Here is a 24,269-nt window from a genome sequence, read left to right as displayed (position 1 = left end):
CCAAACGTGCATTTAAATTAACTAGTATTTGATTTGACTCTTTACCTTAAAAGTTCACTTCTTACTCAATCCTGGGTGAAATTATTATGTATTGAGATTTTGTTTGAAAATATGGAAGAATAAATAAATATTATTTAAGCCAAAGTTCATGAAATGCTTTTCCAAAATAAAGTTAGCAGAACTCTATTGTATTTAAGGTCAGCAGGTTAAGGTCACTGTCACATTAATATTGAAATTTTAATTAGAGATATAGTTTTGGCATTGCCCATTTGTTCATCTTTTCCTCCGTCTACTGGTTTGTCTTTAGGTAACATCAAATTGCGACATTACGTGGTGTTTTCCCATGCCAAATACCGTTAAAAATGTGTTCTGGATATCATAAGAGAAATATTGAAGATAAATATGAACAAATAATATCACGATAAAGCTCAGACTAGTACCGGTATGTGAATGTATGAATGTTTTAGGGGTTCCATATTTATTTGATTCTAGAGGATATTAATTGAAATTTACTAGATTAATGTGATAGAAAATCTCGCATATTTTATTGCATTTTATTGTACTTGTATATAAAATATATAACATATTACGATTTGAATTGTCAAAAGTAATCTAAACTTAAGAAAAGGCAAAGATTGCGATCAGAGAAAGCTTTTGAATCTCTTGTTCAAGAACCAAGTTAAAGAGTCAAACACAGTTTGCAGTTTGCGACTGCAAGCTAAAACTCTTTGCTGATACTCAATTTCTGCCATAAGTAACTTTCAAGTTATAATTCTTTGTTTGAACTTGATTTATGTCTTACAAATTTTAGAATGTTGCTGGAAATCTATCATCGTCATTAAATTAAAATCTTTGTGGACGTTGGCGTCTTTTGATCAAATTACTAGAATGTGAAAGAAAATCCTGCTAAGTTTACGGTATTTTATTGCAGCTTTATGTTAAATGAATATATGAATATATGAATAATAACGGTGTGTATTATACAAGAAGGCCATGATAGCCCTGAGTCGCTCACCAGAAACAACTGCTTTTCAGTGTTGGAAATTATCCATTGTCAATATTTTCTAATAGTAAATTTGAGATGATGTTCAAATGTTTTTTTTCTATTTATAGCTTTAGTTGCCCCTAAATGGGGCCAATCAAATAAATATGGGCAAACTTGATTATAGACTACCTAAAAATGCTACAGACAAAGTTTGGCGATCATCAATCCTTTAGTTCTGTAGAAATAGACGTTTAAAGGTTTTTCTCTTTTTAGCTTTAGCGGCCCCTAAAAGGGGCCAATCAAATAATATAACAAGCTTGATAAAAGACTACCCAAGAATGCTACAAAGTTTGGAAATCATCCATCCATTAGTTCTGTAGAAGAAAATGTCTAAAGGTTTTTCTATTTTTAGCCCTAGAGACCCCCTAAAAGGGGCCAATCAAATTAATATGAGCAAACTTGATTAAAGACTTCCAAAAAATGCTACAGACAAAGTTTGGTGATCATCCATCCATTAGTTCTGTAGTAGAAGATGTTTAAAGGGTTTTCTATTTTAAGCCCTGTTGACATCTTAAAGGGGCCAATTGAAATGACATCTGCAAATTTTAGTGTGACTGTCGCGAGTATGCTACAGACCAAATTTGAAGTAAATCTGCCCAGCAGTTTCCGGGAAGGAGGCGATTGTTGACGCATGACGACGGACTGACGGAAGACCTTCGGTTCTGGTGAGCTATAAAAAGCATTCTAAATAAAAAAAGCATTTGTCGCGAACAAAGAACACAGTTATGTGTCTTGTGTTAGATTTAAACAATCTTTGCTGATTCTTCAGTCAAGTCTTTAGCAAAGTCCAAGTTATCATCTTTTGCTGGTACTTCATTTATGTCTTTAGCTAATACTAAGTTACCATCTTTTGATGGTACTTCATTTTTGTCATTTAATGCTGGTTCCAAATTCTCGTCTTTTGCTGGCATCCCATCAATGAGTTTAGTACCATCCCTTTCGATGTTGGTGTCATTTGCCGGTCCTTTATCGGTATCAGCATGTTTGATTTGGTGACTTTCAAGAATTGGTTTAATTACTGCTTGCCACCTCTGCAATTTGAAAATAAAAATAAATTAAATCAAATATTGACCATTCATAAATTTATCATTGATAAATGTCAACAAAATAAATATTTTATACCATAAACGTGCAAAATGGCAGACGATGCCATAATTATGATTGAAAATTGTCCGGTACTTTTGCTACATAACGTACGGTGATTTACCTTCTGTTTGCAAAATGAATCTTACATTCATATTTACATGACATAATAAATAAACCGACATGAACATATATTATAACTGAACAAAAATAGTCTGCATTTTTATAAAGTAACTTTAACCAAAAATATGTTTTACTGTAATAAATGACCACGAGTGTTGTTTTTGTATGGCTGTAAAGGAATATTATATTTGAAAACATCTATTTAAAATAACTTAATACCAAAATGAGGAACAGTCTCGTTATATGTGATACCTATTGGCATACAGTGGAAGAAAATAACTTTATACGTACCTCGCGGAGCGTTCCTTCAGCTTTGTACATGGAGTGACCAAACGCTATGGGGATACATATCATGGACACCAGTCCCATGCATACTCCAATACCCTGTGCCCAGCCTGGATACACATAATTACGGTCATACGTCAGTGGTACAAAATCAAACACCATAAACAGAAATATTCCCTAAAAACAGACAAATAAAAACGGAGAAGTTTAAAGATGTTAAAGCAACTCCCAGATAAGCAAGCACACTGTGTATGTCCCGTAACGCAGGACAGGAAAATAAGGCAGAAATTGAGCAAAGTCTACGCTGAATCTGTGCGATATATGGCCGTTACGAGCAATGCGAAAGGTAAAAGGACCAATACACTTTTTAATTTAGTTTCAAATTTAAAGAAATAAATTACCCCACATGGCTGATAAGGCATTATATTTTAACCCACTTTACAAGGAAAGTGATTTCATCGTGATAATGACAACTTAACACCATATTGGATGTGCTTGTTGACTCGCTTAGGTATTAATTAACATCTTAACGCATATAAACTTTTTTATTGTTCTTTTTATTTGTTTCTTTTGTTGTTGTTTTTGTTGTTGTTTTGTTGTTTGTTGTGTGTTTTTTTCTTTTAAATGTTGGTTGACGATCTACATTGCCATATAAGACTAAAAGGAAGTATACAAAATGTTATTCAGACACCTTTTATGATGGTACAAGTGCTGTCTCGGCGCATCATTCACGACATGGGCGTTAATCTCATAAAAAAGTGGCTCAATCGAATCATGTCTGCTTATTTCACAATTGTATAACACGAGTAGTCTAAAATGTCTTGAGTATACAAAATAACGAAAACAATAATGTAATGGATGCGATATTGTATAAATAAATTTCAAACGACGCACAAAAGTCATCTTCCTATTGGTTCTCACGAATGATCTTGAAAATCAAACATTTTTCCTGGATATTTTTGATGTTATCCCTAAAGAACGCCCAAAATAGCAAATTTGAAAATTTTGCAGGCTCAGTTTGATTGAGTCTTTTTATTGCAGTCTGAATAAACTTAAGTCAGTAGAATGTCTCTAGATCTGGCGTTATATGCACTAATTCATGTCTTACTATTTGACTAACTGTAAGATATATTTGGTTTTACTTACCGTGTTGCTCGTTTCGGTCATATACGGTCATATATGGCACAAAGTCGGCATAAATTTTTAAAGAAACCTACTCTGATAATGATAATAAGACAGGTTATAGGTCGCATCTGTGCATTGCACAGTTACTGCGTCATTTTCACTTTGCTGTGTTAAGGATATACACACTGACGCAAATGATAGATGAAATATTATAACTCTAGAAAATTTTACAAATATCCGCAAACCATCTGACGATTTTTATGATTGATATGCATAAAGAGATAGAAATTAATACATTTCTCTTGCTTAACTGATTTTTCTCCATCTTGTTTATATCACTCACTTACGGATGAGGGTTAATGTAGGGAATTATTTGCACATGTCATGTTTTATACTAGCTCTAATATTTCATTTTTTTCACTTCTGCAACCTTTGTCCATTTCAACATTGTTTACACTATACAAGTCGGGCGTCCAGGCCGAGTGATTAAGGTCATTGACTTCAAACCACTTGCCTTTACAGCTGTAGGTTCGAGTCGCGCCAATGTCTTCGAATTCTTTATGTGACAAAGATATCCAGGTAGCTGGATAGTCGCCAAATGACATATACTGAGCGACATTAAACCCAACCAAAGAAGTAAAAATAGCTTACTGCAGAAACCACAGGTGTGATGTATTTCCAGCATATTATGAAATAATGTGGCAAGCGTCTTCCGATCATTAGCTCGATAGAATCTTGGAACTTAGATGATCCTGTAACATGAAATGACGTTAATGAAAATCCATACAAAATAGAAAACATTTTAATTACTGTTATCAATTCATTTTACTTAACATTTTATTTATTCACTTAGGCGATTAGAAGAATAATGTAAAATATGTTTGTTCAATAGAAATGTGGTGATAGATTCAAAGACTTTTTAACCAGTCGCCCTCTATTGTAAACAGAAACTAACAGTTGTCCTTCAATAAAGTAGTTTTCCTGTTTATGGTGTGAAGGAATTGGATTGCTCTTGTTTTTAATGCACTGAACACAAACTTTTCATGAAACATGTGTTGAATTCATCGATCAATTCTTATGATACTGCAAGAAAAATATATACCAAATATCCAGCTAACAGCTATGGCTTGGAAGAAGACAATCCACAATAAGACAAGTCCGCTAGAGCAGTAGAAATCAAACAGCTGGAACACGAACATTCCACCCTTCAATAAAATATCAACATACCAAATTAAACAATGGTAACACGAACATTCCACCCTTCAATAAAATATCAACATATCCAATTAAACAACTGCAACACGATCATTGAACTTTATAATGAAATATCAACACCTCAAAACATTTTAAAACATTTATTCAGTATGTTCACGTTTTAAAACAAGCACATTCTTTTTTAAGCATAATTGACTATTAGTATCTAAGTGAGATTGAAAACAGTGTGAAGCTTATTTGCCTTTTTTTAGAATTAGCCAGTATTGTTGTCATACAAGGAGGCGTGGTAGGGCCAGGGTAATTGACACCTCAACAACTTGGCCAAAATATTTTCAAATTATTCGTATAAATATAGTATAGAGGGTCTACTCATAACTTGAATACATGTTTTTCATTTGAAATTAAATTTTGTTTCAGTTGAAAGCTATTATCATTTGTGAAGTGATAATATTAAATTAAAGTGGAAGATAAGTACAATTGTTCTCACTAAACGTTTTATCCCAAGAAAGAAAGTCATCCAATAAATCAGTTTCTATTAGAAATTAAATGTATACAATGGAATTAAAAAACAAATAATTAAGCCAATGTATATCAAACATTCTCAAAACTATCGTGTTTAGTGTGTGCCTTTTACTGCTGAATCAAGGAGATCACTTGTGAGTAAACTATATCCATATAGATAGGCATAGACTCTTTATTAGACAAATGAATAAATCAAAATACTTCACGCCTCCTTACCTCTGTTTGAAATGTACTTGTACTTAATCAATGATGTAAAATAATGGAAACAATTATATTCAATGCATGAAAAACAAAATTGTAACGCTTAGATGAATAGGGAGCCTTTTCTTACAACCGAGACACAAGACAAACTTTAAGAGTGTGTAGCTACCTCTGTAACCATGCAAAGACCAATTAAAAAGGAAGCGGCACAATAGATAGCTGTCACTATCATTCTGTTCTTCATTCCATACAACACGTCCGGAAACCCATCAAATACCGGTGTCAAGAAACCCTCAACTGCTACAAACTATACGAAAGTATGAAACAAAATGAAAACTATAAGAAAATCTCAATCAGATTTGCATAATCAAAACATGGTTAAAATAAAATATCTTTAAAGATTTTTAAAAAATCTTTAACTTTGAATAAGAGCATTGCCTTCAAGCATTCATTTTTATGTTCTAGCAGTGTAAAATGAATTTTACAAAACTTAGGGTGTTTTTTTAACATGCAAAATGTGAATGCAATTATTGTTGAAAAAAAAAACAACATTTAAACTTATCTATGCCAAAGTTCATTTAAGCCGATACAATAACTTATCTATTTCATATAATTGACACAATATTGGAGCTAATAAAGTATTAAGTTATATACCTTACATACATTGAAATAATAAAGTTTACCTGACTATCCAAACCAACCAATATGACCATAATAAAGAATAGAACTGACCAAAGTGGTGCCACGGGAAGCTGGGTAATGGCCTTCGGGTACGTGAGAAACACCAACCCAGGACCTTTAACATTATTATATTTTATATTGTAAAGTATGACAATTTACGTCAACAACTATCATGTTTTGTATTATGTTCTCATTCCTTAGAAATAGAGATACAAATTTTGAATGTCCCAATGGAGTTCGTTATAAGCGGAGTTTACTGTACTTAAGAACTGATAGAAATAACCTTGATGTAAATCATGTTCGTATTGAAATGTTGAATCAGAATATCACTTTTTATAATGTTTACCCTTATGTTCAGAACTAAGAAAGTATTTCATAAAGCATCTATCCTTTCCAATTTTGAATAAGTTCTATTACATAATATTTTATATGTTATATTATCAAGAAATAAAATCAGAATATAACAATTATGTATATTTCGAGATAAAGCATTCGCATTAAGAACTATTGTTTCAGAAGCAATAGAAGAATTTTAGATTTGATATGTTTCTGCATTTTTTGTGAACACTGTATATTTGTTTTGTGTGTATGTCATATTTCAAGTGATTACTATAATTATGTTGTGTATGTATTATCAAAAACAATGGTTTGCCGAAACAAAATGCAATAAAATTTTAATTGAATTTGATTGTATCATACAAAATCAATTTTCGGACAACTTGTATCAGCACACTAGTTTGAAAACATGCTTCACAAAATACTCAACCGACGTTGTGTACAACAAAACATGCTGTCAACCATAACAATGTTCTGATATGAACACCGCTTTAAAGTTTGTAAATTCAATTCAACAAAGTGTAACCACATATAAATTAAGAGAAAAGTTTTAGCATCTGAATCAGTCTTGAAATTACAGCAAGTCTATAGGCCTTATTTTATTCTTTTGACTTCAGTTAAGTACATACGCGTTCGTTGTTTAAAAAGGTCATACAAGTATTCGTATTTGGACGCATGTTGGTATCTGTGCTTCTACATAAAGAAACTCATCATTATGAAGGAATACCTAATGGTATGGTCAATTCTCATGAACAATAATTAGTACACAACAGATTGGTGAATATTAAACAGTACATGTGCGATGTTTTGTACGAAAGACCGGTGGAGACATTTCAACTTCACGAATTCCCGAATACATCTTCGTGAGTTGATAATTTTCACGTTTACAATATACGGAATTCTCGAATACACGATTTCAACTTCATGAATTCACGATTTTAACTTCACGAATCACGATTTCAACTTCATGAATTCAACTTTATGAATGCGTGTATTGAACTTCACGAATTCTGTATGGTGAAATCGTGAATTCATGGCGTTGAAATCGTGAATTCATGAAAATGAACCCGAGAATTCAAGAGGTTGAAATGTCACCATCGGCCTTCCCTAGTATTAACATCTGTATGGTGTATGGTTTCGTACCTGATGTAGCCACTTCTGCGACGGTCACATTCTGTTCGTGCGCCATAAAACCAAGCACAGAGAATACAGCAAATCCAGCATATATACTCGTGCCACAATTTATACTTGTTATGATAAATGTATCCCTAAAGAAGACAATATTCAATAACAGGTGACCATTTTACTAATAACAAAATTGAAATAACGGTCGTGCATGTAATAAGAGAAACTTTTAATAAAAATTGTATTTTTAAGAGAATAAATTTGATGGCGGGGGTGGTGACAATGCATAAAAGGATGCATGGCACTTAATATGGATACATGTACATGTATATACAAATAAATTTATTAACATTTCTTTTTTGCTTCATTTCCCTTTTTTCTTTTTGAAATTTGAATTGCCAACATGTATTAATCTAACATAAATTAAATGATTATTGTTGTAATTTATGATATATAAAATCATAGGTTGTTTCTTATTTTAACGTTTACATGATACATGAACGTGATATATGTTGGTATATAAGTGTATAAGTATTTAAGAAATGATGCATGATATATACCTGTAGAAGTTGTTATTAAATTTACTATAACTACCAAGAGTAATGACTGCACCAATGGCCAGGTCAAATGAGTACAATATCTGAGTACCTCCATCAATCCATACCTAAAACAAAATAGTTCAAGATGTTAACAGACCACAGCGGTGACAACTCAAGCGACCGGATAGCCTCAGCCGGACGGTAGAGATATTATTCAACAGCGTTCAAATCCCGGTTAGACGGCAAAATGTTTGTTTGTTGTTGTTTTCTCACCCGTTTCAACATTTGGAGCCCAACAAAAGATTCGTGCAATCATTACAGTAACACGGCTTGAAGTATTAATAAAATTTAGGATGGAAATTGTAAAAGATTCCGGCCATACTATGTCATATCAAAAGACGTCACTTTTAGTTAAGTTCACAAATAAGCCATTTTCACGTACCAACCGAATATAAAAAAAAGATAAAAACAATTTTGGGCAGCTCTACCTGGGGATCAGCCAATCTGGAAAAGTCTGGTTTCAGAAAGAAATAGATACCATTTCCAGCGCCCTCTAGTGTCACTCCGCGTATCAGCAATATTGTAAGAATAACGTATGGAAATAATGCTGTGAAATAAACAACCTGAAAAGGACATTGTATCATATGTTTTCATAGGGGCAACAATCTGTGATAAGTATGGTGGCTGATTTGGTACATTGTGCGTTGCGATGCAATAGCGACAACGCAACCTATATCGTTATCGCCTTTTCGTCTACGACAAAGCGCCAAACGGCGCGTTGTCGCACTGTCGTTTTGTCGTCCTGCCTCTAGCAAAGCACGCCAAGCGATGTCGCCTTGTCGCTTGGCTGATAAGCTAATCCTTTGATTTGAACCGAGCGACAATGTGACATCGCGACAACACGCCGCACGACAACGCGCCGTTTGGCGACAGGACGACAAGACGAAAGTCCGACAAGGCGCCGTTTGACGCTTGTCCTGTTGTCGCTAGCGCCAACACGACGCCCAAAGCGTTCCAAATCAGCTACCAAAGATAAGTGTATGTTCGGACAGACTAAAGAAAAAACAATACATATGACACAGACAGCTTAACAAGCATGAAACTTTGCAGTACTTTCATGACGTAATATTCGACCATGATATAAGGATGATAACTGCAGGCATTTTGTTGCCTACATGATATGCATACTCGTTTCCCTTTCTATCCGTAAAGGTGTATCCGATTATTTGTTGTTTTTGTTGTTGTTTTTTTTTTCATATTTGATATTTGATATATCAAGAGGTAAAAAAGAATTTCATTTTCAAATTTGTTCATATTTAATGATTATATTTAAAATATAGCTGCTTAGTCAAAAAAAAAATCTCAAAACATTCCTTAGTACAAATAGGTTTCTCTATTTCATTGATGATTTGTTTTTCTTGTAAGTTTGCAATAACGGAAGTGTTGATCTTAAATATGAAGATTATAAGTTGTACCTCTCTAAACCGTCAGGATTTAATTGTACAATATCTACAGTATGTGAAACTTTTCCTAGCTGATTAAACTACATTTTTACATAATCTAGCATCATATCATGCATATCATTACATTGCAAGTGTATAATTATACATCAGAGTAACTGAAATTTGAAAGAAAATATTATTCAGTAGAGCATAATTGTTCTATACCTTCCCGGTCCATTTTACGCCTCTCCAGACACAGAAATAGACTAGTACCCATACAGCTAGCAGGCACAAGGCGAGTTCCCACACGATACTTCCTGGCTCCTCAATGCCACTCGATATATGCAATATCTTTCTCCTGTCAACAGTTTGATTGTAATTTAAAACCTATACATGAATTATAAAACTGTCTTCAAAAACATATGAGCCGCGTCACGACAAAACCAACATAATGGGTTTGCGACCAGCATGGATCCAGACCAACCTGCGCATCCGCGCAGTCTGGTCAGGATCCATGCTGTTCGCTTACCAACTCTTTAACAAGAAGAGAAACTGATAGCGAACAGCATGGATCCTGATCAGACTGCGCGGAAGCGCAGGCTGGTCTGGATCCATGCTGGTCGCAAACGCACTATGTTGGTTTTGTCGTGACGCGGCTCATATATATTTTGTCAAATGGTATTTAAATGTTTGCCAAATACATGTACCTCGTCACAGAAACATGCATGATAATTTTGCAACAAGTGAGCAGTATTTATGTACCGGATTGAAAAATAACGCATGTAACCCAACGCTCATTTTACTAGACGTATACGCGATACTTGCATATCTACAAAAATATTTCCTGACTGTATATGGTTTGCAAATGTAACAAAGGATATCATATCGCAAAGAAAAAGGCGTTTTACCCTTTCGTGATTATTTGCTTACATTGTGCTTGATTATATATTATTGCTTTTGTTAGGTTTTATTCATTGTTTTATAATACTGCACGTTTGTAACCGCTTTTCATTGGATACACGTGAAGCTTATACAATTTAATATACGCGGCTGCTGTCAATTTATGAAAAAATCTCTTTTTTTTTCTCGAAAAAAGGATGCAACAAACGTTTATATAGGGTCATTTAACTTGTCAAAAATCTTTGTAAATAATATAATACACTCTTTATCTGTGATTAGCTTCAAGTATTTCCACCAATATAGAGCCAGGCCAGCCTGGACTCCTTGCAGTCTGACCTGACTCTATCAAGCTCGTTGCTTAGTTCTTGTGCATTTCATTATTGAAATCTTTTAAACTTCTAATGGACTGTTCGAAACTTAGAGCATGCCAAAACCATGACACATATTCAGTTCGTTAAAGGTTAAAATTAACATTAATGACATAATAAATAACATACTCCCAGAACTCTATGACAGAGTCAACCGTTTTATTCGACGTCACTACTTCGGGGATCACTGTACCATTTACCACTCCAGTTGAATTAGCAAGATATACCAACGTTTGATTGGTGGGAATAATTGCAGGCGGTGACGATTTACCAACAAAGCAACTGTGAAGTAGAACAAATAGAAACAAAAATAAAACAACAGTTGGCATTTAGTACAAATTATCTATATCGATGATGATTGACGTGCATATTATTTTGGTACAAGTATATCAACAATTACTAATGTCTGGCAAATTGGTGACGATAAACGCTAACGTTCATCTTGCATGTTGTGTATTCTATAGATGATGATACCATTTGCGAACAAACTATGGATTGCCGATGTAACATGTTGTGCACCATTTACAGCTGAGCAATCATGTATTATGAAAGTAATACTGCAGAATTATATAAATGTATAGAATAAATGCATTCAACGGAATTCCGTTCAGCAGTTTAAACATATTGCAAAGTGGCGGTTTCAACGTCGCCGATATGAGTGTATTTATTGTTCGGTTCGTATAACTAAGCCGTTCGTAACATTTACATCGTTAGAAATATTAAATTACATATGTTTATATATGGTTCATCAATTATGAAGAAAACAAAAATTATAAAATATATCTTATTCGTGAAGACAGAAATGGTCAATAATCAAACTGACGTCCAGAAACACTATAAATTATCAATAACCATTTAAAGTAGAAGCATTGCTTACTTTTCTGAATTCCATTCATTGTTGCAGTGTGACCATGGTAACACGGATGTAAACGACATGAACAAATAGTACAAAGCCCATGCCAGAATAACGATATAATACAAGTTAGCCTGGAATATCACCAAGAACGACGCTAACCCTATACCTAAAACATACAGACAAAGCTATATCATTAACATATACATGTGTATGAATCAACATGTCGAAACATAATATATCGAGTAACAGTGACCACCGGAAAGGAACCCAGTGGGTCACCGTTTAGGAAAGGGCAATATTAAGGGAAGGGAGACTAACATATAAGTCACCTGTTATATGTGGTTCTATCTTAATTTAGCAATGTCCATGATGTCGCCAATATAACTATACCCAACGTGACCATCTGTGCATTTCATGTATGAGATGACAACTAATTGATTCTTCTTTTAAATTCCTTGCAGGTGGACTAAGAGCTTCCCCAAACGAATTTATTTTGCCTCTTTTGGGAAATTTACCTATTATAAGCTCAAGAGTAAAACAAGAGGGTCATGATGGCCCTGAGGTCGCTCACCTGTATATAGCCCCCCCCCCCCCCGGGCCAATTTTTACCCAAGGGCTTTTATTTGAACAGACTTGGTAGACACCCATAAGAAGATGTTTCATGCTAAAACATCTAAGTTCTAGCTCATTGGGTTTTTTAAAAGAAGATTTTTTAAGTTTTTACTATACACATATAGTTAAAAACAATGACACCCCTGGCGCAGGGCCAGTTTTGACCCCCGGGCTTTTATTTGAACAAACTTTGTAGATATTTACTTAAAACTGTTTCATGTATAATATCTAAACTCAAGCTATTTGGGTTTTTTCAAAGAAGATTTTTAAGTTTTTGCTATACACATATAAGGAAAATCAATGACCCCCGGGGCGGGCCAGTTTTGACCCCAGGGCTTTTATTTGAACATACTTGGTAGACACCCATTAGAACATGTTTCATGCTAAATATCTTAGCTCTAGCTCTTTGAGTTCTTTAAAAGAAGATTTTTTAAGTTTTTACTATATGCATATAGGGAAAATCAATGACCCCCTGGGGCGGGGCCAATTTTGACCCCAGGGCTTTTATTTGAACAAACTTGGTAGACACTCATTAGAAGATGTTTCATGATAAATATCTTAGCTCTAGCTCTTTGGGTTCTTTAAAAGAAGATTTTTTAAGTTTTTACTATATGCATATAGGGAAAATCTATGACCCCCTGGGGCGGGGCCAATTTTGACCCCAGGGCTTTTATTTGAACAAACTTGGTAGACATTCACTAGAAGATGTTTCATGCCAAATATCTAAGCTCTAGCTCTTACGGTTCTTTAAAAGAAGATTTTTTAAGTTTTTACTATATGCATATAGGGAAAATCAATGACCCCCGGGGCGGGGCCAATTTTGACCCTAGGGCTTTTATTTGAACAAACTTGGTAGACACTCACTAGAAGATATTTCATGTTTAGATACTTAAATCTAGCTCTTTTGGTTTTTTAAAAGAAGATTTTTTAAGTTTTTACTAATTACACATATAAGGAAAATCAATGACCCTGGGGCGGGGCCAATTTTAATCACAGGGCCCTTATTTGAACAAACTTGGTAGACATTCATTAGTAAATGTTTCATGCTAAATATCTTAGCTCTAGCTCTTAGGGTTTTTTAAAAGAAGATATATTAAGTTCATAAAGAGAAAAACAATGACCCCCTGGGGTGGGGCCAATTTTGACCCCAGGGCTTTTATTTGAACAAACTTGGTAGACATTCACTAGAAGATGTTTCATGTCAAATATCTAAGCTCTAGCTCTTACGGTTCTTTAAAAGAAGATTTTTTTTAAGTTTTTACTATATGCATATAGGGAAAATCAATGACCCCCGGGGCGGGGCCAATTTTGACCCCAGGGCTTTTATTTGAACAAACTTGGTAGACACTCACTAGAAGATGTTTCGTGCCAAATGTCTTAGCTCTAGCTCTTTGGGTTCTTTAAAAGAAGATTTTTTAAGTTTTTACTATATGCATATAGGGAAAATCAATGACCCCCTGGGGCCGGGCCAATTTTGACCCTAGGGCTTTTATTTGAACAAACTTGGTAGACACTCATTAGAAGATGTTTCATGCCAAATATCTAAGCTCTAGCTCTAACGGTTCTTTAAAAGAAGATATTTAAAGATTTTTTTTTCGGTTGCCATGGCAACCAGAGTTCTGCATGAAATGGAATTCTTTGAACAATCTTGATAGAGCTTCATACAAAGAGTATTCCTGCCAAGTTTCATTAACACTGGCCTTGCGGTATCATAGAAGATGTACTTTGAATATTTAAAATGTGGACGGACGACTGACGACGGACGCCATTTGGTTGGCCATCCTAAAAGCTCACCTGCACTTTGTGCAAGGTGAGCTAAAAACAAGCTATCTTAATCGCTCAGTTATGGAAACTTTCAAAATGAAATGTCATACACATGTTTTTGCACGAAATGTTTCATCATTATTGGCGTTTAACACTTCCTGCATTTTTTTCCGCAAAGGTTGTTAAGACAATTACAACCAATCACGCCTTTGACTTTTTGCAAATTAATGTCATCCTCTTTAAACTTTATGGCGTCTTTGAAAACATCACGTGTCAGACGAGTATGACAGTGCAATGATCTTTAACACACAAGGAAGCGGGAAGGTGATTTTATTTTTCCTCGCTTCTCTTAGCAAATATAGCTTTAGAATATCAGAATTACACTTGAACGAAAACATAAAAAACATGAACTTCCTCAATGCGTTACTCATAGGGATAATTACGCCCACGTGTGTCAATTGCTCTACTCAAAAATGAAAACACTTGAAATTCTTTTAATGGGTGTTATTTTTAAACTACGTGAGCGGTTTAAACTGCCATAAAACAAACATGAATTGATTACTAATTGTGACTACTGAGCGATTTTATTTTCTGTTTAAGAGTACATTAGTTTCTTCTAATTAAAGAAAACATAATATTTATTAAATAATTTACAGGATACTCAGCACACCGAAAAAAGCTCTTCAATATACATGTAAATGGTATTGGTTTGTTCGAATCCCAGACAGAAGATGTGTACTAAATACTTTAAAATTGTTTCGTCCTATACCGCTGATGTAAATTAAGATGTGCACAGTTTCTTCCGAAGACAAGGATAGTACTGGTGCAAACTTTATGACTGTCTGGGAGGAAACTGAAAATGTCGGCAAATTTTTTTTAAAAAATACTGTAACAAACATAACAAATATTCCCTATAATTCAACACACACACGCACGCGCACGCACACTCGCATGCACGCACTTACCCTTGAATGCCGGTACAAGTCCAGCCCAAGCTTCCAGACTCCCAATGTTCATGAATTGTCCGATCGCCAGTTCCAACATAAATATTGGTATCCCGGAGGTAAAAAGACATATCAAGTATGGAATTAGGAAAGCTCCTGGAGACAAAAAAAATAAATATATTGAGCAAAGAATAACTACGCGAATAATAATAGTTCGAGTATGCTTCTAATTGATAACGATTGCTTTAAAGGCACATTATGCCTCAGAAGTGTTGCAGAGGTTGTTTTTTTTTTGTTTTTGTTTTTTTTTTAAACTGGTTTGCCTTATTATGATTTTTTTTTTTTGCTACTTTTGTTTTTTTGCTCTGCAATTGGTATAATTATAGTGAATTAATATTTTGTATGGTAGACAATATACTACTTTGTTTACATTTTGCTACATTTGCGACACATTACTGCACGTTCAACACTACTTTCTTCAGTTTTTATACATCTCAAATGCTCTTAATCAATTATCAAAACATTATTAAACTAATGTAAAAACATGGCATAATGTCCCTTTAAATAATTCACTCAAAACGAAGATTGTATGTGAAATATGTGACTTATCACATGTAAAACATAATCTAATATATGCTAATTTGTATCCTAGTATTAAGTTTACGATTTTAAGATTAGTGATAAAAACATATTTTTGACTTTTCGTTTATTCATTTATTTATTCATTTGCAACTATTTCCGTTCATAAAGTCAATAATAACATTATACTACAAAATACACAGCTATACTTCAATGAAAAAACACCACAAAATAAACGACAATATGTTACCACGATGATTGATAATAAACACTTGATATTTGCAATTGCTCTAGCATTTATAAATTTCTGTTTACATGAAATTTCTGGCTCTTATATTTCTTCATTCTAAAACAATTAAGTCACTTACTTAGGATATACTACTAAATGTATTGTTGCTTTCATGACTACATAATTATATTAATAAATTACTTACCTCCACCGTTTTTATAGCAAAGATACGGAAATCTCCAAATGTTCCCAAGTCCAACGGCCAGACCAACACAGGCCAGTATAAAGTCCAAATCACTTGACCAATGGTCTCTTTCCGGATGCTCATGTTCGGGTTTTGTTTCGACTTCGACATCGCCTTCAGTCGGTGCTTGCTCCTCGGTTCCACTTTGAGACGTCACGGTAAGAAGAGCCCCGTCTTCTTCTGACGTCACAGTGGGCACGGTTACCTCATTTTCTTCTTTCAACGGTTTAATAGTTAACAACTCGACCGAAGCTCCAGCCTCCATAATTTATCATAAGAATTGGCGCGCGTGCGAGCAGGGAGTTTATATTATGTAAACTGATACATCACAACAAATGCTGCACATATCGGCCAATTATAGTGTAAATGTTGGTTAATATAAAACAATGTTTCGTTTCAACGGTCTTAAGATAGATCTGAACCCAATGGTGATAAAAGATGACAAGTTTACGTTCATTATTAAATAATTTTAATGTTTATATACATGTTCTTATTAAAAGGTAAAAACATCCAATACATTTATTCAATTTCAGGTTTTTGTCACAACATCAGCTCTATCTGAATTTAGCATTTTCTTGCAATATGGGCAATTATTTAATTTTACCCATGAAATATGGTGCTATATCAGTCAAATATATTTCATATTTTAAAAAATAAATATGAAATATAAATATGAAAGTGGGCGGAGTCAAAACTCATATTTATTTTAAGGGACTTCTTTCGCCGTTTTGTTTGAAAAATCTGATGAATACAAAACAACTTTTTCTTGAATATTGTTTTGAAAACTATCTAGCATGATAGAAAATGGTCTAACTAAGAAAATTAATCCGAACACCAATATCTTTAATTTAGTAATTAACGCTTTACAGACGTTTAAAGAGTTGTTTACATGACGTCACAATGTAGCGCCAAACAGCGCGTGCTTACGCATAAATTACTGCGCGCTGTACAATTGCAGTTGGAAGCAAGCAAGGGGATTCGTTACCATTTTCTTTGATAATGAAATTAAATAAAAAGGTTATTTTTTCGTTTTTCGTGAAATATGATATATATTTTCACTCAACATGATAAAATGCCACATATTTTCACTCGCCGTACCGGCTCGTGAAAATATGTGGCATTTTATCATGTTTCGTGAAAATATATTCCATATTTCACGCAAACGAAAAATATCCTCTTATTATAAACAAATTCAGTTATATTTTAACTAAACGTTTATGACGTCAATAACTGCGCGATAGTTCCCGCACTAATTGTTCAATGTGCAGGAAACGTATGCATAGACCCTCGATCGTCATGTGTTTTCCTTCATTATTTTCTTTGTTCGGGATTTAGACAATTGTGCAGTTTAAAAAGATACATTACAGTCATATCATTTTAAACTTGACATGGTACATCTAAGACAGTTGAAATACAGAATACCGGAACAAAAACATTTAAATTTTAATGAATGAGTTTTTTGTCCGCTTAACGGTGGCCCTTATATACAATTAACGCCCCTAGAAATTTAGTTGCTTCATATTCCAGAGGTAGTGCATGTATACAGCAGTTGCTCAGTCAGTTCCAAAAGCGAACATGGTTCTTTAGCATGTCCGGTGTAGAACAGCGATACATTGGACCTCTGTTTCTAAAACATCGTGGTATTCATAATTGTAATGGATGGAGCTTGGGATACAGCCAATCTGACTAAAAGTCAAATCTTTTTATACTTGTATATGTAGATATCATCCCAAGTAAGTCATTTTCGCCTTCGAGCTGATTTGGATAATCAGGGCTATTTTTTGCAAACTTTACAGAGAATTGTTTGATGTCATCCGCGAAGTCAGACATGTCAACAATTTTGCCTTAAAAAGCAAAATGTTAAGTAGATATTTGGTATATAATTTCTGCGAAACTAAATATTCTATAGTTTTGGATATCTAAGCATTGATTCTAGGTAATTTATCCAAATAGCATGTGCGGTGACATTTTTGTTCACCTGTAATATCTTCAAAACGTAAAAATTGCGTACACGTGTCTGGTTTCCCAAAGGTTAAAAATAGTAACTTATCCACCTTCATGAAAGCAAAGCTGTCACTGATTGACTGATAAGGTGATCTCCTATCGGTCACCTTCAGATCTTCATGAAAACTTTATCGGAAAATATAAATCGCCTAGAAGGCGAACATGAGTTACTGGAGATGAAATAAGAAGAATGGGGATCCAGCCTGCGAGCCCGTTAAATGACCACAGGAGTGAGAGATTTTTATGCAAAAATAATAATTGATGATCGCAAAGTCTTGCATCTAGAACAATTATGACTAGTTAACCTCTATAATGCGTCTATTTGTTTATTGACAATTAAAAATCGAGGAAAAAGTTAACTATTTGATTCAGGATGAACCAAAACCAAAGGAATTTTAGCTTTGTCCTTTTCGCACATGCTTCTTGAATGTAGGTTAATGTAATTCAATCCGCTGAGAAATACAACTGTACAATAATACACTGTGCATGTGTTTAAAAACAGTCTTTTAGCGCGTAAATATTGTCATCAATTCGAAACAACAACAAAGCACCGAAAAGCCACGTCAGTGTTAGTTGTAAAAATGTTACAAAAAGATTTTTCTTAAAACTTACAATTTTGTATCAACAAAGTGTTATTCAATTAAAAATATAAGGCAGAAAAAAATTCAAAAACTTCAGTCTGAAAATCCCTGCTTGGTTTGTTGACTACTTTATACTTTTCTAGGCCGTCAAGTAATTGACAAATTATCAAAAATGGATAACAAGCTATGGATAAGGGCGTGTTTTATGCATTTCGCCTTATTGTCTAAGTGTTACAGCAGCTGTTGCATAACGCCCGATTTGTTTACGTTTTAGTTTTCCTCCCGAACCAGGTTCCTATTTTAATACATAATACTTGCTCATGTTTCTTCCCTTGACCTGATTTTATTTTTGTAAACATTGGTATACATGTTTTTCGTAGAATGTAAACTGAAACTAAATATTTAGCAGAAAGAGTGAAATGTTTACCACGTAAGCGTCCTGGTTACACATCTTATAGTAAAAAGAAAACCATTTCCTAATTAGATTTTTTTTATTCCTAATGATGACTTTAATTGTCATTCGATATTAGGAGAAAAGCCTAATTAGAACTTTGAAATCTCTAACTACGAGTAAAAACTTAATTAGGACTTCGAAACTCCTAATTCAGAGAAAATTAGGAGTTATACAGAGCTAAATGAGGTTTTTATTTTTCCTCATCGGATTTTTTTTCTCCTAATTAGGATTTTCTTTCTCCGTGACAGGAGATTGAAAATCCTAAATAAGTGAGTTGAAAAGTCGTTATAAGTTTTTTGTTCTTCAAATAAAGGTTTTTGTAACTTTTTATTAGGATTTATTTTTATATTATTTATTTATTTTTATATATTTATTTATTTATTTATTTATTTATTTATCATTTATTTATTTACGGTATTTTCTATTTATGTATTTACTTTTAAAAGTTGGCGCTAGGACGCTTTCGTATATAAGCGCTGTATATTTATCTAAAATTATACAAGAATTTACGCGGTATTTATATGCACTTATCATGTAACATAACCAAAGTAAATTTACAGCCTGATTGTCGCCTGGCTGGTTATTTTCTGTTTAATCTACGGTTTTACACTATGAAATTAGTGGAATTATACAAATAACTTCTTCCTTTGATTTCGGAAAATTTTCATAGGAAAAATATAAACAGCCGACGGACAACAGTATTGTTAAACTGTACGGGTGGTTACAGACTAATAAACATGTGGGAGAGAAAAGATTTAGATCAAAATTAACATTTGAAATGTTTCAATTATGCAGTCGGAATGCTTTTCTTTACTTTAAACGTTATATGAATATAAGTCAGGCAATGGTGACAGATTTGCTTTAGTTTTGAGCATAATGATATCTGACCTCCCCTTAAAGGCCCATTATGCCACATAAATGCTATAATTTTTATATCTCAAAACTGTTTATTTTTTTGGTATCATGTTACAATTTCCAAAAACATTTTGATTGCTATATACATTACCTACAGTATCTTTTGCATATTTAGTTTTTTATTTGTTTGGGTCGTCAGACCAAACAAATAATGGTAGCGAAATTTCCGACCTTGATGCTCTTAATTGCAAATGCCGAAAGTAGTCCGCTTTTTTGAAGCGGTTACTTCCCTTTATACGCACACTAACGCCGAAAAAAATCAGGGGAGATCACTGCTTAAAGATTGTCAAATGACAGGCGCATTAATTTTCAAGCAAATTAGTTCCCGAATGGTCGGAGATTTCTAATATTGTTTTATTCTTTATAAATATACATGCTTATAGTAAGCTCCATGATTATTTACATCTGTAAACATCACAACAGGTTTAGCGTCGAAATAATAAGAGTTACAAACCCTAATTTAGAATAATATGGTTTTCTTCAGCCCGTTGACATATAACTTCACCGTGGCCGAGGGGTTTGACGCTCGCTTAGGATTCGAGAGGTCTGGAGTTCAAATCCAAGTTAGGGGCAACTCATTTCTTTAATTGTTTAAGTCAAATAAACTTTGAATTGAATATCAGTGTTGCAATTAGTCTTATAGCCAATTTACTATGAACAGTTAAAACACTGGAAAGCATTGGTGGCACTATACAAAAACAAATTGGTTTATAATTTCACAACCTTCACCTTTCTGACATTCTGTGACCTAAACGAATTCAGCGCCTTATGTGCTTTGATTTTGCAATTGGTATAATTATAATGAATAAGTATTTTGTATGGAAGTCAATTATAATGAATAAGTATATTGTATGGAAGTCAAAATGCTACTATGTTTACATTTTGCAACCTTTAGCTTACGGAAAAACTGCATGTTCATCGCTACTTTTTTAGTTTATAAATAATCTTCATATTCAATGGTGGACTATGACCAGTGCATTTGAGATGCACATTTTCCACACATTAATGCCTGCAATAATGTTAAACGCTAGTATCTCTTTGCATTTTCAGGCGCATATTTCAAGAAAAATGTTTCTTTAGATAGTTTCCTTTTTTTCCTTTTGAAACTTGTACTTAAAAGTCCTTTATGCTGTAATCAATGCAGTGTTGTGCATTCGTTTATTTTATAACTCAAGCAATTAAAAAGTTGATTATGAAATGCTTATTGGTTAAATTGTTTATTAATTTGTATCATTATTATCTAAACAAAGGAGTCAAGATGCAGAGTCAATATAATTCTGGCCAATGAAAGACAAATATGCCTAACGTGAGACATCCATGTAGACTGCAGTCCATCTTGCCAATCAAATCACATGTACCTTTGACAGAACAGAACTTTTATTTCTTTGATTAGTTTTGTACATGCCGGTAGAACATTATCATTACATTCATCAAATATCATTACATTCATCATAGGACTTTTCAATTTTTAAGTATGTCTATTTGAACATATTTATCCCTGAGTTGCCATACAGCCTATCTCAGAGCAATTCAGTTCAGTCATATCTAGCATTGTCTCGTCCCATATCTTAGTACCTAGATTCCCATTACCCCTGTTTTAAACATTTTTACATTTGTATACCCCCCCCTACCTTCGAAGAAGGATTTATTGTTTTGCTTATGTTGGTCGATCGGTCCGTCCGTCCGTCGGTAGACAACATGGTTTTCGCTGATTATATATCTTAAAAACTATTTATCACAAAGTTTTCATATTTCACATAGTGACTGGACATAACTAGTAGATGACCCCCATTGATTTTGAAATTGCTAGTTCAAAGGTCAAGGTCACATGGGCCTTAAGTGTCAGAATGGTTTCTGCTTGTTATCTTGAAAAGTATTTATTACAAACGCTTCATATTTCACATATTGATTGGTCATAACTAGTAGATGACCCCTAATTATTCTGGGTTACTAGGTCAAAGGTCAAGGTCACGGGTGCCTTAAATGTCAGAATGGTTTCAGCTCATCTTAAAAACTTTTTATCACAAGGTCTTCATATTTCACATACTGATTGGTCATAACTTGTAGATGTCCACTATTGGGATCACTTTGTCAAAGGTCAATGTCACAGGTGCCTTAAATGTCAAAATGGTTTCGACTCATTATCTTGAAACTATTTATCACAAAATCTTCATATTTCAGCCTCTCAAAAGCCTTCGACTGCTTGCCTCGTGATTTATTATTACTTAAAATGAAATTTTATGGTATGTCTGAACAATCACTCAATCTTATTAAAAGTTATCTGTCTAATAGGCAACAATGTGTTAAGATAGGAAATATATGTAGTGATTATCAAAACATAATTAAAGGCGTCCCACAAGGCTCAATACTTGGACCGATTTTGTTTAATATTTTTTATAAACGACATTTTCTTTTTCATAAATAAAAGTCAACTGTATAACTATGCGGATGATAACACTCTTTCTTACTCAAGCACTTGTAAAACGGATTTGGTTAGCACTTTAGAAAAAGATAGTTTAACTTTGATAGACTGGTTCTCAAAAAATCAAATTGAAGGCTAAACCCTGAGAAGTTCCAAGGCAATAGCTCTTGGGAAGAAAACCCACCAGCAGAAAATTAATTTTAAATTCAAAAATATAGAAATATCATGTGACGATGAAGTAAAGCTGCTTGGTGTAAACTTAGATTTTATGTTAAATTTTAATTCACATGTGTCAAATATATGTAGGAAAGCCTCTAAACAACTGAATGTACTAAAGAGAATTGGTAAACATCTTAATTAGTTTAAGCAGACTCACAATATACTACTCTTTTGTCATGTCAAACTTTTAATTATTGTCCTCTTACTTGGCATTTTACCAATGAATCAAACACTAGGAAAATAGAAAAAATTCAGGAAAGAGCTTTGAGATTTATTTATGATGATTTTAACAGTAACTATGATCAACTACTTGAGAAGTCTGGCCTTATTTCTTTGAAAGTTAGGAGATTAAGAGCAATTGCTTTTAGAAACATACAAAATTCTAAATGATATGTTTCCTGTTTATTTAAATGATTTTACTACATCTTAAACATTCGAAATATAATTTTAGACACACCAATATTGTTGAGGTACCTTTACCAATAACTGACAGATATTGGTAAGAAATCTTTCCGGTATGCCGCTGCCAAACTTTGGAATCAATTTCCAGATAATTTTAGACAAACTTCATCTTTTAACCATTTTAGATCATTGATAAATACTTGGCAAAGGGAGAACTGCTCCTGTACTTCATGTAATACACATAACGCATGTACATCATCAAAAAGAAAAAAACCAAAATGTTGGCAGCGACATGCTGGATGTTTCAATTTTTTAGTTACTTTTACTTTTGCATTTGTTTTATAACTGTGCTTTGATATGAGCTGCTTTGTGTGTGCTTTTAATGTGATAGATTTATTTCTATTTTTTAAGTGCTATGCTTTTGTGTGCTTTTATTGTAATAGATTTATTTCTATTTTTATGTGCTATGTATCATCTTTTATATACAGGTATAACTTGAATGTTTGTGTGTATGTTAATGTCAGGATTGATGTTCATTATGCATATTTTAACCTTGTCTTTCTATTGCTTAGTCCTAACATGTTTTATTTATTTATATATTATATTTGCTCTTTTTATAAGTTGGTTTGTCAATGCATTTTATTGTGTGTATGCATGCCTGATGTTCCTCTGCTTAAATGTTTATGTGTCTTATATAAGCTGTGATGTGTGATCTTAACTTTTAGTATGTATATTAATGGTTTTTTATTATTAGATCTAATATGGATTACCTCTTACTTTTGTATGCTATTGATGAATGCTAGTACAGTGCTGTTTGTATACTCTATTTGTTAATGCAATGATATTTGTCTAATTTTATCATAACCATTTTGTCATTTATCATATCTTAAACATGTGTTTTATATTATTGTAGTCGGTGTAAAAAGCTCATCAGAGCTTATGTTTATTGTTGATGTATCCGACTTATAAATAAAATTTACTTGACTTGACTTGACTTGATGAACTGCCTCAATAAAAACTGAGTCCACAATTATTATCAACATTTTAAGTGATT

General features: G+C 33.4%; 1 protein-coding gene across 1 annotated transcript; it reads right to left on the bottom strand.

Annotated features, from left to right (window-relative positions):
- Positions 1 to 907: 907 nt before the first annotated feature.
- Positions 908 to 16,555, bottom strand: LOC132730860 (sodium- and chloride-dependent GABA transporter 1-like). The gene is made up of 14 exons (XM_060716932.1): positions 16,180 to 16,555; positions 15,188 to 15,322; positions 11,868 to 12,012; positions 11,120 to 11,272; positions 9,948 to 10,080; positions 8,769 to 8,903; positions 8,302 to 8,405; positions 7,760 to 7,884; positions 6,283 to 6,395; positions 5,769 to 5,906; positions 4,764 to 4,866; positions 4,313 to 4,413; positions 2,543 to 2,713; positions 908 to 2,076 (listed from the first exon to the last, which is right to left on the bottom strand). Exons 1-14 carry the CDS (start codon positions 16,481 to 16,483, stop codon positions 1,789 to 1,791), a joined length of 2,148 nt encoding a protein of 715 aa, XP_060572915.1. The 5' UTR covers positions 16,484 to 16,555; the 3' UTR covers positions 908 to 1,788.
- Positions 16,556 to 24,269: the final 7,714 nt, after the last annotated feature.

This window comes from Ruditapes philippinarum, unplaced genomic scaffold, assembly GCF_026571515.1.
Source record: "Ruditapes philippinarum isolate M1 unplaced genomic scaffold, ASM2657151v2 ctg827_1_1_1_1, whole genome shotgun sequence".
NCBI classification, from domain to species: domain Eukaryota; kingdom Metazoa; phylum Mollusca; class Bivalvia; order Venerida; family Veneridae; genus Ruditapes; species Ruditapes philippinarum.
Note: the sequence above shows the minus strand (reverse complement) of the source record. Positions and strands in the feature narration are given on the sequence as shown.

What these genes read in the sequence shown, in the direction of transcription:
- LOC132730860 (XM_060716932.1), bottom strand. Translation starts at nt 16,483, where the DNA reads ATGGAGGCTGGAGCTTCGGTCGAGTTGTTAACTATTAAACCGTTGAAA. An exon ending in TTGCTATAAAAACGGTGGAG is followed by an intron (nt 15,323 to 16,179) that starts GTAAGTAATTTA and finishes TTTTGTCTCCAG; the next exon opens with GAGCTTTCCTAATTCCATAC. An exon ending in CCAGATTGGCTGATCCCCAG is followed by an intron (nt 8,406 to 8,768) that starts GTAGAGCTGCCC and finishes ATTTTGTTTTAG; the next exon opens with GTATGGATTGATGGAGGTAC.